The sequence below is a fragment of the Leptonychotes weddellii genome, chromosome 4, assembly GCF_054177405.1.
Source record: "Leptonychotes weddellii isolate Sample4059 chromosome 4, ASM5417740v2, whole genome shotgun sequence".
Lineage (NCBI taxonomy): Eukaryota > Metazoa > Chordata > Mammalia > Carnivora > Phocidae > Leptonychotes > Leptonychotes weddellii.
The window spans coordinates 52,385,637-52,401,023 of record NC_138372.1 but is presented as its reverse complement, the minus strand read 5'-3'; the positions used below and the strand labels follow the sequence as shown (position 1 = coordinate 52,401,023).

The following is a 15,387-nucleotide window of genomic DNA, read 5'->3' as shown; positions in this document are numbered from 1 at the left end:
TTATAGCATTAAAAGAGGTTAATTGTATTACCAAGATCAGATGTTAACTCTAGAAGTAAGAAAATTAGTTTTCTAAGATTTTCTTACTCCTCTTTCACTATTTCAGAATAATTCACTAGAGTATTTTCTATAAAACATGACTACTTATAATGATTCAAACCTGGTTAACCAAACATGGTTAAAAACTTCATAAAGGAAAATATTATTGATTTGGGATCATCATCTTCCAAACATTGTTGATTTACAGTGCCACTTCTAATTTTGAGTTTTCCTTGACAATTCACAATTCAGTATTTTAACAAATATGCAAAATCTACCATCTATGCATCTCCTGTCTGCTTTTGTGTTTCCTCAGAATAGAATTTAATTGCTATATATATGGTCAAATTGTCATTTTAATATTAAAATTCCATTTTTTTAAATCCTGAGGTATTAAAAAAATCTCCACTGAATAGTGATGTGGCCCCTAGATTTAAGAGATAGAACATGAAAAAAAAAAATACTTCAGGGTTCTCAGAAGATCCTAGAGTCATCTCCAAGTCATTTCCTTGGAAATATGAGCTACTTAATGGCCATTTGGCTTGGCACAAACAAAAGTCTGTCCTGTGTCACAGATGTGAATTAATGGTCTTCCCGGAGTCATATTGCAAATTCACATGACTGACTAGACTGGCCCAAAAAAGAATATGGATAGTACTCTACAAAGCAGTTTTGTTACTGGAGAGAACAAATGCTCCAAATAATGTCTTTTATTGATGGTGTGGTTGCTACAATTGTTATATTCAATGAATAGCATATATTTTTTAAATGAAGAATTTTCTGAAAATTATGAAATAAATTATGTGAAAGAAGAAAATGTAAGAAGAAACCAGAAATAATTCAGTTGGTAATTCATCAATAGTTGGTTACTCTTTGTGTACTGTTAATTTGGATATGGAATGAAGTTATAATATCATAGAATGTGTGATCCATCCTTATGTTAAGGCCACAGTCATCTGAAGATAAAATTATAGTATAAATTGGTATAATTTTGATATATCAATTATAAATTTATCAATTAATCAAGTTAAAATGTAACTTATCTTCGAATTTTCAACTGTTTTAAAGGGTGGACATTTTAAGTCATGATTAAAGAGACCAAGTTTTTATATCAATATTACTATGCACTATGAACTACAAATAAGAGAGACCTAAGAAACATCCCTGGGAATTAACACCATGTGGGTAAGATAGTTATTTAATGATTTTCATAAATGATAAAAATTCATAGTGATATTCACATGTATCTTCACATTTTTTAAAAAATCCAAAGCAAACAAAAATACAGACACACAAAAACTTTAAGCTATATTCTGTATTTTATAGAGGAAGCAGAAAAACTAAAAACCTACAAAGGAAAGTAGAATAAGATTTTAATTAAGAAAATTTTAATGCCAGCCTAAAGCAGAGCTAAAATTCTGAATAAAACATGGCTACTGTAACTGGACCAGGTTTATTTCTTTAAGAAGTTGTTTCTAATTCTGAAGCTGCATATGTGCAGGCACACGTGATGGAGAATGGAAGGGTTGCCATGGTAAGTACACATCTTTTCTTGGGCAGTGAAGTATATAAAAAAAAAATGTATAAAGAACTCTCACTTCATAATATGTCATGGAAATTGACTCTGCTTTCCCTACCACCACATATTATATGATGCAATGCAGTATAGTACAGAAATAGCCCACATTTTCAAAACTTCATCCCATTAAGATGGCTTATAAAACACGGAGTGAAAAATGAAATAAGAAATCTCCAGGTCGGGTAAATCTATTTAAATGGTGGGTCTAGAACAAGCTCTACTTCCATTAAATTAATAAATAATCACACCTCGCGGATATTCCACAGGCCTTAAGATACCTCCCGGGGAGTCCAAATGCAAATATTGCTAACCACCCATTTCAATATACTTTAGCCCTAGGACTCTTATTTTTAAGGGAAAATAAAAGCATTCCAACATCCTTACTTTCTCATTCTTGCCCCGGTGCGATTAATGATTTTCAGGAAACAGGGATTTGACCCTCCTCTACTGTCTTGTGCAAAAAGATCTTGGGGTGGTTCTCTTGGAGTCGGTGAAGTCAGCTCAACGACGCCTGGATGGAGGCGTGACACGGACTGGGGAGGTGGCAGAATCTGTTGCGAATAGCAGCAGGTTCTGAGGCGCTGGAGAACCCACGTGTGCAGGGGCTGAAGAACTTTTCTGCCACGTCTCCCGGAAGGAATGCCTCACTTTTAAATAGGGAATTAGCTGGGGCGAGGGGTGGGGCGGGAAGTGGGCGGTAAAAACTGAGAAGTGGGCGGCGGAGGAGAAGGTTCAAGCCGTTCACAGGTATCTATCTACCTGTGCTTTTCTACCTTCTCTTCTCGCCCCTGGTCAACTTTATTTTTCCCTCTAATTGGAGGACTTAAGCAACCGGATGCTGAGCATCTCATAGGCTCAGCTTGGAACAAAGAAAATCGAGTTCCTAATACTGTATCTCTCCCGTCGGAGAGATCACGTGTCCTGCTTTCGCTGGAATGCACTCTTCTCGCCCACGCTATAAAAATCTCTATTGTGCTTAGAAATTTTGCCAAGGTTAAAATATGATCACATACGAATTGTTTTTCATCTATCAAGACAGCCACATTTCATCTTATACAGGTACACATATTTACGTGCTGACCCAGTTACCACTGCAGGTGAATTCAATGTGTTGAAAGTGTGGTGGGAAAGTAATCAAAAAGAGCAGGTGGAGGACCTTTCGGTCTCACTGACCCTCCCCCACCCCCCGCATCATTTCTAATCCCTTTTGAAGGAGAACTTCGAAAGGAACGTGGGAGTCGCAGATGGTTTCATTCTGAAGCCGATTCCCGGGAGTTGTGAAAGTGACCCCTTCCCTTTTCCGCCTGGCGCAGCGCCCTCTCGCCCAGCCCGCTCGCTTTGTGACTTGGTGGGGAGGAGACAGTGAGGGAGAGGGCGGAGGCGGGTCCTTTATTCAGCCCTGATGGCCAAGAAGTAGTATAATGAAGCAGTTTTGCAGCCATCGCCGTTATGAAGTCACACTATTTTTAAAGGCATTTTGTTCAACCCCTATCCCCTCACCCGCATTCTTGACTCTGCAAACAGTAAGACTAGAGACCTTCGGGAACCAATCTAATTGTCCGTGAGCCAGGATGCCATGATTACCGTAATGTTAATGTGCTTCCCTCCCTCTTTCAACGTTGGATCCGAAACTAGTCCTGCATCCTTAATGACTCTAAGAGGAGGATGCAAGATGCTGAAGGGGGCCCAGCTCTGAGACTGGGAATAGTGCGGGTTCACCAGCTTCGCCTTGCAACACAAAGGAGATGTGTGGGCAGGAGTTGTCTAGCTTAGGGGGAGAGAGGTATCGTTCTCCCTGACTCTCTGGAAAAGCTTTCACTCCATTGCTCCCCCACTTCTTTCTGTCCTCCAATCTGTCATACTCCTCTTCCCCTCCATCCCCTCAAACCCCACCCTTTCCCTTCAATCCTAAAGGTATAAAGGTTTTCTAATTGCATTCTCCAAACAAACGGATATCAAACAGTAATACTACACCTTCCAAGATAAAGGCACAAATGCGACCTGCCACAAGTGTGTGTGTGTGTGTGTGTGTATGTGTGAGAGAGAGAGAGAGACATGATCAAATGGGCGCTTCATCCTCCAGACACCTCTGAGAAAAAGCTTACTGAAGATACCCAAGATAATAAAGAGGAGCTAAGACTACCTCAGCTAGACCAACGGTCCCAGCACCAGCGCCCAACACTTCGCTCTTTACCTTTCCTTTTCGCAGTATGTAACCCTTTAGGGTCTCCCGCCAGCCCAGACCACTCGGTGCTCTCATGCACCCACACAGCTAGCTAGCACCCATTTCCAGATGCCCCGCAACCTACCACATCCCCGCCGCCTCCGCGGGCCACCTCGCGAGCAGCTCCCCTGAGAGCGCTGAAGGCTCGTGTCCTCCCACCCCCGCCCCCCCGCGGGCGCTTGTGTCCCACACCTCGGGCGCTCACTGTCACCGAGGCCACAAACGGCGAGGGCCCCGCAGTCTCCCCCCCCCCCACACACACACTGGCCACGAAACAAGAGTGTGCTACTCACATCGCCGGGAGAAACTGCCCATGAGGTTTCGGAGAGAGTGAATCGTGCAGCTGCCAACGCTTATTCCTTAAAGTGTTCGGGGGTCCGCAGTGGAGTGGGCACGAGGGTCCTCGCAGGAAGAGAGGAGGGGTGGAGTAGGAGGAAGAAGACGAGGAGAAAGGGAATTCCAGGCAGGTGCCGCGTTAGACCATGATGCCGGTGCCCTTCAGGTGGACCGCTGCAGAGGTTCCGGCGGGAAGCGGCCGAGGGGAAGCCCAAAGCGCTGCCCGCGAAGGCTGGAGCGCATTCACTCCCCTGCCTCCGCCTGCCCTGCGCGCCGCGCTAGCGACCGCAGCAGCAGCGGCGGCGGCCGCGGCGGCGCAGCTCCCTCCCCACCCCCAGAAGGCTCCACAGACAATAAATCCCGGGCGGAGAAGAGACGAGCAGAAAAGGCGAATCGTGCACCCAACTCTAACACACCCTGCCTGCTGCTGGGCGAGAATCCCCGGGGACCCGGCGCCGCCGCGGCTCTGAGGAGCCAAGCGCTCCCGGGTCTGCAGGCGACGGCGGCGGTCTGTGTAGGCGGCTGCCAGGTCCCTTCGGCGAGAACCCGCTGCCCGGGGGCTGGGTGTCCGTGGTTTCAAGCCCGGGGTTCGCCCGGAGTGGGGTCCTCCTCGGCGCAGTGGCTTGGCGCACAGGTGCCAGGCTTGGCAGGCGAGGAGGAGCTGCTCGTGGCTCTTGGCTGTGTCTCCCCGCTCTCCCCGCCCCCTCTCTTTTCTCCCACCCCCTTTTCCGACGACACCAGCTGCAGCTGCTTCAAAGTGTGAAAAATGTCAAGGAGATTTTCCAGTGATAAGAGGGGGTGCCCACTTTCACAGCCCTCGGCCCCTTTTTGAGATCCTCGCCTGCCCCTCTGACCTCTACTCGGGCTCCCCCAAATTGTGAGGAGAAAAATCCCAGTCCGGCGGAGAACTGAAACGCTCGCCTTCTCCGGGCTTGGTCACAAGCTGCTTTTAGAGAACGGGACAAAAGGCCGAGCTCTCTGGGTTCCTTTCGTCGCCCGCGGTGCTCGAGGCAGGTGCTCGAGGCACCTTGCCTGGCAGCGCTCCGCCACCAGCTCCTGCTGCTGCCGGACCGGCCCGTGGCGCTGGAGTGGCGCGGCGCGGCGTCCTGCAGCGCGGGCGACTCCGCGGCTGTAGCGGCTCCGGGCCTCTGCGCCTCCCTGAGCGCCCCTGCACCCGCACCAGCTCAGCGACGCGGCGCTCGTGGCTCCGCAGGCGGCTGCTCCTGCTATCTCAGCAAAGAGGCGGCCAGGAGCGCCTCCTCGGGGTTTCCTCCCCCGCCCGCCTTTCCTGCTGCAGGTTGTTGGCTGCCAAGGAGAAAAGTCTCTGCTTGCGGGTGGGTCACTTCGTATCAGTCAAGGCAGCGACCTTTGTGCCTGCTTTGACATTCCCTTCGCCTTCTGGGGCCGGGGTTGCTAGCCTGAGAGTGCGCAAAAAGAGAAGGGGTTTCCCAACTACCCTTCATGGTTTCACCGCCACTCCTCCTGCCGTGAACACACACTCTCGATCACACACAATCGTATGCTCCTTTACATAAAGGCACACAAAGACACTTTATTCTCACACACTTCTCTTTAAACTCTTATAAGCAGCAATATGTTAAGAAACATATTGATGAAGCTAGTACTACATTTAGACTTCTCTTTTATTCTCTACACCCGTCGGATGAATTCTTTCTTTGAAACTGGATTTATTATGCTGGAATCGTTCTTTTGTGAAATACAGGCTATAGGATTTGTTTGTTTGTTTGTTTGTTTCCTCCATACGGAAGAGAAAGAATCTCCCTTTCCTAATACAGTCAGACCGCATGGCATTCAATTGCCACTCTGGGATGGATGTAAGCTCACAGTTTGGTAAAAAGAAAATGCACTTGCTTATATTCTTAGATTTGCAATACTAAAATCTTCAAGGTCAAAAACCTTTCTGGCTCCTAGGGATTATCTAGGAAGAGACTTTGCAGATTGCAGATCTAATCTGCAGAGCACCAAGAATGAGGATTATTTCCCACATTTACCTGGGTCATGAAGGTGGGCTTTTTAAATTTAATTTTATTATGTTATGTTAATCACCATACATTACATCATTAGTTTTTGATGTAGTGTTCCATGATTCATTGTTTGCGGATAACACCCAGTGCTCCATTCAATACTTGCCCTCTTTAATACCCATCACAGGGCTAACCCATCCCCCCACCCCTCTCCCCTCTAGAATCCTCAGTTTGTTTCTCAGAGTCCATAGTCTCTCATGGTTCATCTCCCCTTCCGATTCCCCCCCTTCATTTTTCCCTTCCTACTATCTTCTTCTTCTTTTTTTTTTTTTAACATATAATATAATGTATTATTTGTTACAGAGGTAAAGGTCTGTGATTCATCAGTCTTACACAGCTGACTTTTAAGGACAACTTCCCAGTATTTCATATTATTTGCATGTGGAAGGGAGAATATATTTTTAAAAAGTCAGATCACTTTTACAATGTATTATAAAACACCACAGAAAAGAACTGTTCTGAAATGGCAAGGAGATTAAAAAAAAATTGTTAAAGTGATAGATTTTTGAATTGACCTCTGTGGAGCTCTATTTTTTTTCACCCATAGTTTTGTCCTTGCAAACACATTACCACATCTCAGTGTCTCAGCTGGATACAGTGAGATGAAAATTTTAGGTACTGATTGAAAATATAAAAAACTAACCTCACACAACAATTATACAATTGTAGCAATCTCTTATAAACTTCCAGTTCTTTTAGATATAGTTTACACAGAACTTTCACTTTTCTAAAACTACCTGGTGGATAATGTTATCTACACTTATAGGAAGGACACAAAGGCTCAACACAGAAAGGTACCCAGCTGCCTTGTATTTGAACTCAGAATTTCTTATTTTAACTCCAGGATTCATTTCCTCATACCAAAACATTTGACAAAAAGTCTTCTACTTAAAATCATAATTGATTGTAAGTAACTGCAGATCCTTACAAACAGGCAACATACCTACCAATGAAGTTACCTTCCAGGTGTTAAATGGAACTGTTTTCCTAACTCACAATAACCTTGTTCCTTTCTAATGGGGAGAGATATTTTTTGCAACTCCAAATTAAAAATTGATGATGTCCTTATAACATATTTCAAACTATATGTCCTCCTTTTCCCTTTATTTTATCCTAGAACCTTGATTTCAGGCCATAAAAACCCAAATGGATAAAAGATTTAAAATATGTACAGATGTGATGTAGTGCCTATGGTTTTTAATAAACATGATTTCAGCATTAAAAAAAAGGAAAAGAAGGAAGATGAGTATTTTCTGTAGAATAGGCTTTGGATACAATGGCCCCAATTTTTTTTCTAAGATTTATGAATCTTGTACAAAATGTGGCTACCTTCACTATTTAAACAATGAGGCATACTGAAGAGATTTCAATGCTTTCATAGAAATATGGAACTATTGATATGTAAATGCAGATGCTGTCTTTAAACTCCAAGTTGCCCTGTCATCAAACCTCTGGAAATGCAGATGACTGTCTGAAAATTGGAGAAAGAGGAATGAATATCCTCAGGCTGTCATTCAAGCAGAGGTCTAACACCAAAAATAGCAACAACTTCAAATGTTAGATCAAGGAAGTTTTAACAGATTAGCTCTTCAGATTACATCTATGAATGGCTAGACATTACCCGCTATAAAATTTTGTAAATTGTTCATCACTCCCTTTGACCGGCACTACTACAATTTTTGAAATGATAATCTATTCCCAAGACTAAATTACTTGAAAATAAAAGACATGTGGTGATATTAAACAATCAGGTGCCAACTATCTTCCTAATATTTCTCTTTGGAGGCCTGAAATGTCACTCTGTCTTAAAATATTTCCTCTCTGGCAATTCCTGATTAAAGTAAAACTACTTATGGAAAGCACAGCACTTTTAGCTTTACCAACTGTTAATATCTTGGTTAGATACTGGTCCTTGAGAAAATAGAAAAACGTTGTTAAAATTTGATGTATGGAAATACAGATTTGAAAAGCTCAGAGCTGGTAGAGTTTGGTAGGACAGGCTCTTTATGAGTGGGGTACTCCCTACGGGAGTGCTGCATTGCTGTGGTGAGCCTTTGAAAAGCTGGGGAAAAGCTCTGAATAGGAAGTAGGAATCATTAAGATTCTTTCTCAAATTAATTTGTTAGATGGCCTTTACTGTGAAACTAATTTCTCAGATTAACAACCTGTTCTAGCTAAAGAGAGTGCTTCTTTATTGTGGTTTTTAATTTATCTGGATAATATTTTTTTTATTTTTAAACCTTAATCTGCATATTTAAGATACACAAAATACAATGAACTCTGATGTACTCACCACACACCTTAAGAAGGGAAAGACTAATGTTTCCTCTCCCACTCCTCTATTTCTGCTCCCCTCATCCCACAGAGGTAACCTCATTCCTAAATTTTGCATTAATTAATTAACATATTGTTAATTTAATTAATTAATTTCATGTACTTTTACTGCCAACAGTATTTTTGCATTGCTTTGGAAATTTAACCCTTACACAAATGATATAAAGCAATATGTATTCTTTTGCAACTTGCTTTTGATTTTTAAAAATACATTATGTATCTAAGAATAATTGATCTTCGTGTGTGTCATTCTAGTTCACTAATTTTTACTGCTGCATGATAATTGATTGTATGAATTTATCATATTCACATCCTGATGACAAGTTTTGCTTTTATAATAATGCTGTTGTGAACATGTTTGTTTATATCTCTTTATGTATAAGAGTTTTTCTAGTTGATATATCACCTGGGAGTAGATTTCTTGGGTTGTAGGATATATTCAATATTAAATTCTTTTCAGTTTACATTTCTATTATAATTTATGAGAGTTTCCCTTGAACCACATCCTGGCAGTTCTTGGCATTATCAGACATTTTTATGTTGTCCAGTCTTAGGAATATGTAATGGTATTTCATTATGGTTTAAATCCATAATTTCCTGGTTACTTATGAGATTATCTTTTCATAGGTTCATTAAATATCCATATTTCCAATATGAATTTCTTGGTTTATATATTTCACTCATTTTTCAATTTGGGTTTTCTTGGTGTGTGTGTCTTGTATTCTAATCCTTTGTCAGTTATTTTTCTCTTTAGTTTTCACTGTTAATATGGTGTTATTTTTTTTTTTTAAAGATTTTATTTATTTATTTGACAGAGAGACACAGCGAGAGAGGGAACACAAGCAGAGGGAGTGGGAGAGGGAGAAGCAGGCTTCCCGCTGAGCAGGGAGCCCAATGTGGGGCTCGATCCCAGAACCCTGGGATCACGACCTGAGCTGAAGGCAGACACTTAATGACTGAGCCACTCAGGCGCCCCTAATATGGTGTTTTTATGAAAAGAAGTTTTAATTTAATACAATCAACTTTATCAGTACTTTCCTTTATGATATGTGCGTTGCATTTAGTTTTAAAAAAAACCTTTGCTATCCCAACATTAAAAATATATTTTCCTGTATTGTATTCTAAAAGCTTTATAACTTTAATTTTTTACCTTTCAGACGTCAAAGATTCTGAAATTCTGCATATGGTGTGAGGTAAGGGATAAATTTTTGTTTGTTTCCATTTTTTTCCTCATAATAAACTGATGCCTCCTCTATCATATACCAGCTCATTGGTCAATTTTTGGCCTGTGCATTTGGTTCCATCTGTCTTGCTATACTGTCTCAACTGAAAACTGTTCTAAATTGCTTCAATACTGATATATAGGAAGAACATGGCATTTCATCTTGCTCTTCTTCAAAATGTCTTTTTCTTTATCCCCTCTTTTTGGGCTATTGATTTGTAAACATGGTATAGATCCATGATAGCTTCTTTAATTTTTTTCACACCACAGATCTCTTGAAAACAGATTGTGAAAGCACAAGACCTTGCTCTGTCTAGTGCTACATCAAATTGGCAATTCTCTCTCACAAGCAGTTCAGACTAAATTTATCATGCCAGTACTCTAACAGGAAGGTTATCTTAGATAAAATATGAGTAAAAAGACCAGCTAACAGGAATGAAATATCTTTTTTAAAAAGCAATGCATATGAGTTCACTAACACATTATAGTGTAAAATTTCCTGAGAAGATCTTTGCTATCTCTAAGTAGGTTCATATCTATATACAAAATTTAAAATACATTTTTCATTCTAACATTAATATGTGTTGTTAAAGTATCCTAAAGGTCTTTCTGATTCTAAAATTGCAGATCCTATGTTCTTAAATTTTAATATACTACATTATTATTAATTTGAAGAGATAAGAATTATAAAAAAAGGTAGGAAATTGATTTTTTTTCTAGCAAAGTTTTTTTTTTTTAGAAGATTTTATTTATTTATTTATTTGACACAGAGAGAGAGAGTACAAGCAGGGGGAGCAGCAGAGCAAGAGGGAGAAGCAGGCTCCCTGCTGAGCAGGGAACCCTATGGGGGGCTGGATCCCAGGACCCTGGGATCATGACCTAAGCCCAGGGCAGATGCTTAGCCAACTCTGAGCCACCCAGGCTCCCTGCAAAGTTTTTTTTTTTAATACAACTATAAACTACTGAAGAACTTCCAGTGATTTGCAAATGTATGAATCCAAACTGCATAATTAACCAGAGTTCAGAAGATTACATGCACACACAATCCAGAGCATATACAATACTCAACTTCCCTTAGATAACATAATCCTTTAATCTAACAATCTATTCATTGTTAATATTAATTTTTTTTCTATGCTAAATCAGTCAGTATAGAAACACCAATTATCTTTCCTTAGAAGTTAGGGCAAAATAATATTTATTGCTTTTTTTCTGCTTTGTTCTTTGTCCTAACTTCAGATGGATAACTGAAAAATTAGCTACCATTAAAGTCTTCCAAGTTTTACTTTTTCAAATAACTGCTAGAATAGTGCCTTGTTATGGTTGATATTACAGAGTCATATTGGCCCATCTATAATTGTTTTCTTATATAACACAAGTCTTGGACTTCAATTATAGTATCATGAATTTGCTTTGGTCCAGAAAAATAATTCCTAGGAAAGAATATCTTTCCATTCAATGACGAAAGAATAGACATAGTCAGAAAAATACTATGAGTACATTTTTGTTTAAGATAACCCTTAAATATAGATGGAAATGATGAAGGTAAATATAAATGGAATTAAATCTTAATTTAATTATGGCAAGATATACCAAGCTGTGATAACTTTGATACTTTTGTTTTACAAGTTTTTTCCCTTTTTCAGTCTGCACAATCTTGTCAGTCTATTTGCCTGAGAGAATAGTCAAATGATGATGCCAAACAATTTGATGAGTTTATTAAATTATAATTTTAGTAAAAGCAGCATGGAATGGTTTAGACATCTTATGTAGTCAGGAGCCCAGGACTTTTTGATTAGGTTTCACTATTTTGCTTACTTCAAGGCCAAAGAAATGCTTTTCGGTATATAAATCATACTGGAATATAGTATGCTTAGAATGGTGATATTTGGGGCGCCTGGGTGGCTCAGTCGGTTAAGCGTCTGCCTTCAGCTCAGGTCATGATCCCAGGACCCTGGGATGGAGTCCATATTGGGCTCCCTGCTTAGTGGGGAGTCTGCTTCTCCCTCTGCCCCTCCCCCCTGCTTGTACTCTCTCTCTCTCAAAAATAAATAAAATCTTAAAAAAAAAAGAATGGTGATATTTAGCGTGGAATCTAATCAAAATTCAAGATAGAGACTTGATACTATTGGTTAATAAGAATAGCTTCCTATTATCTGATTTTTTTTCTTTTTTAACATTTTTTAAATTTATTTGACAGTGAGAGTGAGAAAACAGGCAGGGGAGCAGCAGAGAGAGAGGGAGAAGCAGGCTCCCCGCTGAGCAGGGAGCCCCAAGCCTATGCCAGGCTCAGTCCCAGGTCCCTGGGATGATGATCTGAGCTGAAGGCAGATGCATAACTGACTAAGCCACCCAGGGCCCCTAATTTTATTTCTTTAAGACATCTCTACTTTATCATCAGAAAATAATAGTGTTTGTTGAACATGAAACAAGTAGAGATTTATTGAGATTCAGGATAACATTTTATTTCAGTGAATTTTTCTCTCCAACAGTTTTCACCTGATATCTTACAATCTATAACTATGAAAAACTCAAATTCCAATATTTTATGTTAGATGAAAATCTTTTTTACACCTTAGTCTTCGATAATAATTTAGCTAGTATACAATTCAAAGTTGATGTTGTTATTTCTCAGTATTTTGAAGATATTGTTCCATGGGTTTTGATGTTCATTGTTGCTATTGAAATGTTTGCCCTCAGTCTAATTGCCATTTCTTTGTAGCCAATCATTTCTTTCATTCTTGCTATTGTTAGATATTTCCTGTCTGTGAGTACTGATGTTTTTAGGAATGATTTCCTTCCTTTTATTTCCTAATTTTTATCTGATTTTATTTCCTTTATTTATTTCTTTTTATGCTGCTAAGAATTAAAAATTCATTTTGGGGAAAAATAATTAAGCCTTTATCTCTTAATATATTATCTCTCCCCCAGTCCCTATATGGTCTCCTTACTTTACCTTCCATGTCTCTTAACCACTTTTTAACATTTTTCTCCTTTTGTGTCTCTGTGCTACATTTTATGTAAACTTGTGTGCTTTATCTTCCAGTTGACTAATTCTCCAATTATCTAATGTAATGTTTAACCCACCACTGGGTTTTTAATCTCATTAGCTATATTTATATTTCAAATTCTATTTTATGTATCAAAATTTTCTGATATTTTCTGAAAATGTCATGTTTCTCACTAATGCTTTTGATTCCCCCTTTTATATTACATGCTGTGTCTAATAATTTTAATATCTGAAGTTCAAGATGTCTAATTTGGGGTGCTGACTTATTTTCTCCTGACCTTTGCTAATAGTGGTATATTACATTGGATTCTAAGCTCATTTTCAGTTGGATGTTATGTGTGGAAATAATGTGAACCCCGGGTTGAAGATGTTTTCCTCCAAGAAGGATCTGTATTTGATTTTTTTCAGGTGCCCTGGAGAGCAAGTTACCCAAAAAACTTCAATTTTTAGCTGTGGGTTTCCCAGGCCACCCAAGTGATAAAAAAGACGTGGCTGTGATTATAAATTCTCAGAGAAATACTTTCTTTTCCACTCATAGCCAAGGATGAAGCAGATAATGTACCTTGTAATCTCTGTACCAGGGTATTTACCAGGGGTAGATAATTTTAAATCAGCCTTTTAGTGAAAATGTAAGCCTTCATGTTTCCCACCTTTAAGTAGAGGTCTCAGTTAACTCCCATCTTTCTTGGGTGAAAGGTCTAATTTTCTATTCAGCTGCCTCTTAATAGGAACATTCTAGAATACTCAGTGTCATAATGCCTTCAAAGGAATTATATATTTAATGCTTTTTTTTTTTTTGAAGTAATCTCTACATCCAACTAGGGGCTTGAACTCACAACCACAAATCAAGAGTCAATACTCTATCAACTGAGCCAGGCAGGCAGCCCCCCCTTTTTCAATTTAATGCTAATTATCTCTGTGATTTTTGTTTTCTCTTAATTTTTTGGGCTCCAAGAAGCTTCTTTTTGGAATTTCACTGTCCATAAAATAATAAATGAAAGCTGTTTGTTATTTTTATCCAGCATTTCTATTTTTTTTTTCCAGAAGTATTTTCATGATATTTTTAGGCTGCCATAGTTTGGAAGTGGAACTAATTTATCTGTTTACATCACAATTTTTGAGGTGATATTTTTCATTGTCAAAATGTTGAAGTTAGCTGAAATAGCATTTATGTATTTTCTCTTTGTGGAGCATGCTATTATTATAAGTGGTGGCAGTGGGAATGAGCCTTGCCACCATAATATTACAAATGACAGTGTGGTAACTTTACTGATTGGTAGCTTCTAAGTAAAACAAACAAAAACACATTTGGTTATTATTTTTTGATGTCCCTAACATATTTTCAGGGTCAGTGTAGGCAAAAATCTCAAAACCAGTTATCTCCATCAGTTAGATAATGAATACATTCATCTAAATGAATTATTAATTCATATTATTATTAATAATATTACTAATTATTATTATTATTATAGGATCCACTATGAGATAGCATTCATGGTTATTATTTGACTAAAATCAACTCTCCTGATAGTAGTAACACAAACAACTTGAATTAAGAATGGTGTTCATCTATCAATTAAAAATTTAAATATGAGACATAAGAAAAAAACAAGCAAATTTACTTCCTTTTGGAATAGATGGACTCTGATAAAGATATAGCAGCAAATTAACTAAACATTTTATATAATAATATAAATATAATATGATAATATAGAAATATAATTATGTCATGATTATTATACTGTTACTGAAAACTATAATGTGTAAAAATTGATAGACAGTACCAAAATCCCTCCCAAAAATGTTAAGCTAATTCATGTTGTCATAAATCGTGTATCAAAATTCTTGTTTTTCCACACAACTACTGACCTTGGGTACTAGTCATCTTTTAAACCTTCCCAGTCTAGGGGCGCCTGGGTGGCTCAGATGGTTAAGCGTCTGTCTTCGGCTCAGGTCATGATCCCAGGGTCCTGGGATCAAGTCCTACATCGGGCTCCTGACTCAGCGGGGAGTCTGCTTCTTCCTCTCCCTCTGCCTCTCCCACTGCTTATGCTCTCTCTCTCTCTGTATCTCTGTGTCTCAAATGAATAAATAAAATCTTTAAAAAAAAATTAAATTAAATTAAAAAATAAACCTTCCCAATCTAATAGAAAAGCATGTTTCATTACTTCGCTTGTATATCTGTAATAATTATTAAGTTGAGGTTAAGCATGTCTTTTTATGAAATTTGAAATGCAGAGGGTTTACCTTATTACTTGTAAATGGATAAGATGGTCTTGTTTCATCATATCTTCTACCAGTGGCAAGAAAATAACCAAAAATGAGGTAACAGAATAGAAATCAAAGTCTTCCCTACAGAAAATCAGTTTTTAGTTAAATCCCATGAGATTTTAGTGGTAAAATAAAAAGGTGTTGAAGTTCTCTCAATTCATTACATATCCCCACAATCCCAACCCCCAGCTCCTTCTCATTTCTCTACCAAGAAAAAGGTCACGGATCTGAGAATGTCTGAGATCCTCCTGGATTTAAACCACATCAATAAACTAACCTTCCCCTAGTTGACTGAAAGGAATGTTTTAGTGTTCGGACAGGAATTTG

At 39.0% G+C, this 15,387-nt stretch overlaps 1 protein-coding gene across 4 annotated transcripts in view; it reads right to left on the bottom strand.

Moving 5' to 3' along the window:
* LRRC7 (leucine rich repeat containing 7) overlaps positions 1 to 15,146 on the bottom strand; it is a 508,503-nt gene extending 493,357 nt beyond the window's left edge. Inside the window, exon 1 of one of the 4 annotated variants that reach the window (XM_081818633.1) lies at positions 15,037 to 15,146. In XM_081818633.1, coding sequence (XP_081674759.1) covers positions 15,037 to 15,077 — 41 coding nt within the window. In that variant the 5' untranslated portion in view covers positions 15,078 to 15,146. Of the gene's footprint in view, positions 1 to 2,002; positions 2,154 to 4,135; positions 4,876 to 15,036 lie in introns of those variants that run through there. The other 3 variants (XM_081818631.1, XM_031041667.2, XM_031041663.2) reach the window with 3 other exon arrangements.
* Positions 15,147 to 15,387: the final 241 nt, after the last annotated feature.